Below are 7,429 nucleotides of genomic sequence, written 5' to 3'. Positions count from 1 at the left end.
TAACTTAAAAAAAATCTGTCATCACTAGATGTCAAACTAGCAATTATTTTTACGTTTATAAATCTGTCGCAATGTGACAGATTTTTTAAGTGAAAAATAAAACTGTTACAACAATCATAAAAAATCTGCCACAAAATTCCTAGAAATTTGACCAAAACAATGAAAATCTCTCATAACTTTATAAATAAGTCTATCGCGTTAAGAAAATCTGTTGTTCACAAAAAATCTGTCGTTACACACTTCAAATAAATCTGCCATAGAAAACAAATCTGCCGTCAAACTCTGCAAATTAATCTGCCATCTAAAATAAGTCTACCAAAAAAAAACTGTCATCGACAATAAATCTGCCACTTACAAATTAATCTGCCATTACTTGTATGGCAGACTTTTATAAAAAAACAAAAAAAAAACGAAATTGCAGGAATTTTTAACTAAGGGTAATATTGACTTCTTTTTTTTTCCTAACAGAAGTAGTTAAGTTTTTAACCAAGGGTAATATTCTGTAACATGTCATAGAAATAGTTAAGTTTTCAATTTCTAGATATCCATCATTTACATTTAGATAGTTTGTTTGACTATTAAATACAACAACTGATATTACTATTCATAAATTTAAATTTATGTATGTCATGTGTATAAGTGAATTTTTCTATTGTATTTGTAATTTATTGTTAATAATGTTTTCTATATATTACAAAATCAATTCCAGTAACATAAAATTTATAATATCTGAAAGTCTAATCTTATTTTACTAAAATTGTCTCAATTCATAATTTTTAAAATTTAAACTATTAAACATATATCTATAAATTAATATCACTATAAATTAATAAAATGTCTCAATATTATTAATTTATAGAGGTTTTAGTGTATATATAGTTTCAGTCGTTCAGAGATTAATCTTACCGGTTTATCCACCTGGTTAAGAGAAAAAATAAAAGAAAAGGATATGACTGAAATAGGTTATGCCTCGGCCCAGTCTTCCAAACTCAAAGGTCCAATAGTTTTTATAAGACCCAATAGTTTCTTTCAGGAAAATTAAAAATTGCTAATTCATCGTATTCGATGATGTAAGAGGAAGTGACTCTTCGTCTAACCAGTCATATGACTCTTCGTCTTCTGTCAACCTTTCAACACTTCTCTCTCTATATATATATATATATATCGGACTCTTCAGTTTGATTTGGAAGAAGAAGAAAAAAAAACCTAAAGAAGAACATTCGAAAAAACCTTAGATTTTGTTCAGAGTGTATTTGGAGATTCAGTTCGATTAAAATGGAACCTGGGTCTAGAAAAGGCAACAGGGTGGTGGTGATCGGCGGCGGAATCGCCGGCTCACTCGCCGCGAAATTGCTTCAGTCCGATGCTGACGTAACCCTCATCGATCCGTAAGTTTCTTAAAAATACAATTTTTTCTGTTCTTCGTTTTGGTCTTCAAAAGCTTCAAAGTTTGTCTTTGATACATTTTAAAACAGGAAGGAGTATTTTGAGATTACATGGGCAAGTTTGAGATCAATGGTGGAGCCTAAGTTTGCTGAAAGAACAGTTATTAACCACAAGACTTACTTGAAACATGGCCGTGTTGTAACTTCTCCGGCGATCAATATCACAAATAGTGATGTAATGACTGAAGATGGATCTGTGATTGGCTATGATTATCTCGTGATTGCTATAGGTCACACTGACTTGTTCCCTAAAACTAGACAAGAGAAGCTGTCACATTACCAAGCTGGTACGACTCTTCTGGTTCCTTAGGCAATGCTGATTTCTGCTGGTATTGAGATTGTGAGTGATGATATTTGGTTTATTCTTCTAGTATGATTTACAACATTCAATGGTGTATTTGGTTGCAGAATATAAAAAGATCAAATCTTCTGAATCAGTTCTGGTTGTTGGTGGAGGTCCCTCTGGTGTGGAGCTAGCTGCGGAAATAGCGGTTGATTTCCCGGAGAAGAAGGTCACTCTGGTACACAAAGGACCAAGGTTGCTTGAATTTGTTGGACAAAAAGCTGCTGACAAAGCATCTGACTGGTTAGAATCAAAGAAAGTGGAAGTGATATTGAACCAATCTGTGGATTTGAGTTCAGCTTCAGACGGAAACAAAACATACTGGACGTCAGGAGGAGAAACTATACACGCAGATTGTCATTTCCTCTGCGTTGGGAAACCTTTGTCTTCACACTGGCTCAATGGAACTGTTTTGAGAGATAGCTTGGATGGTAAAGGCAGGGTCATGGTGGATGAGTACTTGCGGATTAGGGGTCAAAGCAATGTATTTGCCATTGGAGATATCACTAATATCCCGGTAAGTACATGATATCATAGGATATATCAAGCTTTTACATAGTATCTTGCTTTGATTATACGATTCTTAATTATATTACAGGAGATGAAACAAGGATATATAGCAGAGAGTCATGCTAATGTGGTTGTCAAGAACATCAAAGTAATGATGTCGGGTGGGAAAAAGATGTCAACTTACAAGCCCGGTTCAGAGATGGCTATTGTATCTTTAGGAAGAAAGGACTCGGTGGCTCAGTTCCCTTTTATGACAGTTATTGGTTGCCTCCCTGGTTTGATCAAGTCCAAGGATCTGTTTGTGGGGAAGACGAGGAAGTCAAGAGGGCTAGATCCTAAACTTGTGTGATAAGGTTGAGTCTTTTAGAGTGTTTCAGGTTTCATCTTAAGAGTTGCTTTTGTACGAGATGTAATCATGTTTGTGTTATATTTTTCCTGATTCATTGTTTCAGCGTGGAGTGAGTGTGTTGGTTTGCTTATGTTGTTGTGTATCTTCTTTTTTATGTATTGATGATAAATGGTTGAGTTATTCTTGTTCGATGTTACTGTGCAGCAGCCTTTATCTCTTATCTTAAGCTTCCTTAACTTCATTATACACCATACATTACATATTTATACTTAGGTTAACACTTTAACCTATAGTTTTGTAGACCAACAACAAACCCATTAACATATGGGCTTAACAATTAAACAGGCCCAAAAGAAACCATTAACTCTTCTTCTTCATTCACGACTTCTCCTCTAGCACATCGATGCTCTTCCTCGATTCTTCTTCTTCCAAATACTTTGATGATGCCAATTTGTGGATTAATCAAAGATTGACTTCCAACACTCCATCTCAATTCTTTCGATTAATCCCCAAATTCGGCACTAGGGTTCTTATTTCTGTTTTCCTCTGATTGCTTCCATTGATTTTCTGTTCTACCACAAGACTCCTTCTCACAACATCTGCGTAGCTCACAGGTTTGTTTCCTTGCTCCCTCGTCGACTTGCTCTTCACAATATCATCATATTCGATCTGACTTTCCACTTTCTCGGATATGACTCTTGGCTTGACTCCTTCTTTATTCTTATCCATCTTAACTGAAACTTGATCCTTTTTCTTGTTCTGCAGGTGCTCATGCGAATGATTCAAATCACTGATCTCTTCCCTCTGAGATAAGTGATCTTTCTTCCTCATTGTTCCATTTCTCAATTGCTCTGTTGTCCTTTTTGGTTTCGTCACTTTACTTGTATATGCTCCATTCTCATCTGCCTTTTGTTTTCCTTTGATTCTAGTTCCCTGAATCTTCTCTTTTGTGTGAAGGTTTGCTTCCTCTTGTGTGTGTGATCTCTCTCAATCATTCCTCCTCGGTTTGGATTTTGCACTACTCCAAGTTTGAACCGAAGATATTCAAACCGTCTTGTATCGAGAGGCTTGGTAAGAATGTCTGCAGTTTGTTCCTCCCCACTACAGTGTCTTAGATTAATTACTCCATCTCTGTTTGCCTCTCGAACAACATGGTATTTTATTTGAATGTGTTTGGTTCTCTTGTGGTGCACAGGATTCTTCCCAATTGCAATAGCAGATGTGTTATCGCAATAAATTGGAACTGCCTTGGTGGTGTCGACCCTCAATTCTCCCAGCAGTCTCTTCAACCATACTGCATGATTGGTGGCTGCACACAACGCCATATACTCTGCTTCTGCTGTAGATTGTGCAATGGTGTCCTGTTTTTGTGTCTGCCAAGTAAACACAGCACTTCCCAAGGTAAAACACAAACCCGTAGTACTGCGCGTATCTTCTTTGCAACCTCCCAAATCAGAATCCGAGAATCCAATCAACTCTACTTGATTGGTCTCATGAAAACTCAATCCATAATCCATAGTGCCTTGTATGTATCTTAACACTCGTTTTGCTTCTTGTAGGTTTTGTTCAGTGGGTTTAGATAAGCTCCTAGACAAGTAAGATGCAGCAAAAGCAAGGTCAGGCCGAGTTGCTGCAAGATACAGAAGTCCTCCGATCATGCTTCGATATAGTCTTGCATCTGGAAGAAAATCACTTTCACCTTGATCTTTTCCACTTGGTTTTAGAGGTGTGCTCACAGGTTTGCAATCCCTCATCCCAAACTTTTCCAACAACTGTTGAGCATACTTCCTTTGGCTCAGAAACACTCCTTCTTCAGTGTAAGTAATCTCAAACCCAAGGAAGTACTTGAGTTTTCCCAGGTCAGTCATTTCAAACGTTTTATTCAAATTTTCCTTGAACTGTTTGATCATTTTCTCACTACTCCCTGTAATGATGAGATCATCAACATAAAGACTGATAACCATAATCTCACCTTCGCATTCTAGTGTGTACATTGCTGCATCACAGTCACTTCTCTTACATCCTTGTGACATAAAGTAAGAGTCAATCTTACTATACCACGCTCTAGGTGCCTGTTTCAAGCCATACAGGGCTTTCTTTAACTTGTAAACCATGTTCTCTGCTCCCTCTATCTCAAACCCTGGTGGCTGTTCAACATAAACTTCTTCTGTGATTTCCCCATTTAAAAATGCTGACTTCACATCCATTTGGTGCAGGTTCCACTTATGTTGTGAGGCTAAAGCAATTATGGTTCTGATTGTGTCGTGTCTTGATACTGGAGCAAACGTTTCACCATAATCTTCTCCATATGTTTGGGTAAACCCTCTTGCCACCAGTCTTGCTTTCAGTTTTTGAATCTGACCACATTCATTTGTTTTCACCTTATATATCCATTTGACAGAAATCACTTTCTTACCTTCAGGTTTCCTTACCAGTTCCCATGTCTCATTCTTGTTTATGATGTAAATTTCATCATCCATAGCAATCCTCCATTCCTTGCTGTTTATAGCTTCTTCAAAGGTAGAAGGTTCTTCCCAAGTAAGATAACATGCTTCTGCAAAATGATTTGCGTCTTCTCCTTGTTCATCTGTATCATGATACACATCATCTAGTCTTCTGACTTTGTGAACAATTCGCGAGGAGCTCCCAGGCTCAATTTCTCCTTCACTTAACTGAAACGGTATCGGAGTTATGCCTTGTCTTTCATCTCTGATACTTGTTTTGATTTCTGGACTGGTTTCATTTCTCCTTGGAATTTCCTCATCCGTTTTCTGAGATGGACTGGTCTTATTGGGTGAGTCCTCATTTTTCTCTTCAACTTCTTGAGTTCTCCAATTCCAACTCTTGTGTTCTTCAAAGACCACATCTCTTGATACTTCTATCCTTTTTGTACTTAAGACATACACTCTGTAACCCTTACTTATGGTGTTATATCCCATAAACACAGCTTTCTCTGATCTGTCATCCAGTTTTCTTCTTCTGGCTGCAGGTATCCACACATGACACACACAGCCAAACACCTTAAGATGACCAACAGAGGGTTTGTGACCACTCCAAGCCTCAAGTGGTGTTGTCTGGTTTAGAGCCTTCGTGGGGAGTTTATTTTGAAGATAAGTTGCTGTAAATATTGCTTCAGCCCAGAACACATCTGGCATACCTTTGTCTTTTAACATGCTTCTTGCCATGTCCAACAGGGTCCTGTTCCTGCGTTCAGCCACACCATTCTGCTGTGGTGAGTAAGCCACAGTGAACTGCCTTTCTATACCGTTTTCTTCTAAGAAAGTTGAGAATTTCTCTGACTTGAATTCACCTCCCCTATCTGACCTGATTTTTTTAATTCTTTTGCCAGTTTGAGTTTCCACCATACTCTTGAACTTCTTGAAGGTTGCAAATGTGTCTGACTTCAGCCTCAAAAAATACACCCATAGCATATGTGAGAAATCATCTGTAAAGGTAAGTATATACACACTCCCATTACAAGATGGAGTTTGCATTGGGCCACATATGTCTGTGTGAATTAAGTCCAGCACTCCTCTGCTCTTGGTTTCTGACATCCTAGGGAACTCTTCTCTGCATTGTTTCCCTTTTACACATGCTTCACATACCTCCTGCATTACTTTGAATTTTGGTAGGCCTTTGACCATTTGACTTGTCTGCAGGTTGTGTAAGTTATGGAAGCCAGAATGTCCGAGTCTTTTATGCCAAAGTTCAGACAGGTTCTCCTGTTTGGCCATCCTTACACTCTCCTCAGCTAATTGCATTCGTAACAGGTAGGCATTTCTTACCCTTTCTACTTCTGCAATCTTTTCCTTTCCTTGATTGTAGATTGTACATTTGTTGTCTTCAAACACGACTTTATATCCGTTTCTTGTCATCTGCGGAACATTTAGGAGATTTTTGTCTATCTCAGGGACAAGTAGAACATCCTTGATAGCTCTTACTCCCTTCTTGGTCATCACTTCTATGTCTCCCTTTCCTGCAGTCATTATTCTTTCTCCATTTCCAATTCTGATAGGGATTTGAACAGCTTTGTCTATTTTTGTAAATAGCCTTTCTTCCTTGGTCATGTGACTTGTAGCACCACTATCTATTAACCAGATTTCATCACTATTTGTATGATTTCCCACTTGTGCTGCACTAAACAAACCAGTCTCCTCTTCTAGTTCTGGTTGTATTCGCCTTTTCTGACATTCTCTAGCTATGTGACCAGGTTCTCCACAGGCAAAACAACCGTTTCTTGGTCTAAATTGCTTGCTAAAGAACTGGGATTCATAGCTTTGAGAAAAATAGCACTCACCTTCATTGTGGTTGCTCTTTTTACAGATTGTACACTGTCTTCTCATGTCTTTTATTTTTGTTGACATTTGTTCCAAGAAACTTTGTAGAAACACGATCACCGGAATCGACTGTGCTCTGATACCAGCCTTTATCTCTTATCTTAAGCTTCCTTAACTTCATTATACACCATACATTACATATTTATACTTAGGTTAACACTTTAACCTATAGTTTTGTAGACCAACAACAAACCCATTAACATATGGGCTTAACAATTAAACAGGCCCAAAAGAAACCATTAACTCTTCTTCTTCATTCACGACTTCTCCTCTAGCACATCGATGCTCTTCCTCGATTCTTCTTCTTCCAAACACTCTGATGATGCCAATTTGTGGATTAATCAAAGATTGACTTCCAACAATTCTTAATAAAGAGCCTGAGAGTCTTCCGCTGGCCACTGCACATACTCTTAAGTCCTAAGAGAATGTTTGCTTACAAGAGGGA

At 37.9% G+C, this 7,429-nt stretch overlaps 1 protein-coding gene across 12 annotated transcripts; it reads left to right on the top strand.

Annotated features, from left to right (window-relative positions):
* On the top strand, nucleotides 1,087–7,104 carry LOC104770539 (apoptosis-inducing factor 2-like). Of its 12 annotated transcripts, none has more exons than XM_019242283.1 (13): nucleotides 1,087–1,388; nucleotides 1,476–1,732; nucleotides 1,854–2,305; nucleotides 2,387–3,718; nucleotides 3,843–4,048; nucleotides 4,207–4,506; nucleotides 4,633–4,752; nucleotides 4,864–4,963; nucleotides 5,070–5,441; nucleotides 5,637–5,879; nucleotides 5,997–6,100; nucleotides 6,307–6,417; nucleotides 6,858–7,104. In XM_019242283.1, the coding sequence occupies exons 1-4, from the start codon at nucleotides 1,276–1,278 to the stop codon at nucleotides 2,645–2,647; spliced, it is 1,083 nt and encodes a 360-aa protein (XP_019097828.1). In that variant the 5' UTR covers nucleotides 1,087–1,275; the 3' UTR covers nucleotides 2,648–3,718; nucleotides 3,843–4,048; nucleotides 4,207–4,506; nucleotides 4,633–4,752; nucleotides 4,864–4,963; nucleotides 5,070–5,441; nucleotides 5,637–5,879; nucleotides 5,997–6,100; nucleotides 6,307–6,417; nucleotides 6,858–7,104. The 12 variants fall into 12 exon arrangements, with proteins under 12 accessions (XP_019097828.1, XP_010493291.1, XP_010493290.1 ...); XM_010494989.2 differs by having other exon boundaries at nucleotides 4,207–4,963; nucleotides 5,070–5,167; nucleotides 5,298–5,327; nucleotides 5,424–5,441; XM_010494988.2 differs by having other exon boundaries at nucleotides 4,207–4,963; nucleotides 5,070–5,185; nucleotides 5,298–5,327; nucleotides 5,424–5,441.

The sequence above is a fragment of the Camelina sativa genome, chromosome 20 (assembly GCF_000633955.1).
Source record: "Camelina sativa cultivar DH55 chromosome 20, Cs, whole genome shotgun sequence".
Taxonomy (NCBI): Eukaryota; Viridiplantae; Streptophyta; class Magnoliopsida; order Brassicales; family Brassicaceae; genus Camelina; species Camelina sativa.
Note: the sequence above shows the minus strand (reverse complement) of the source record. Positions and strands in the feature narration are given on the sequence as shown.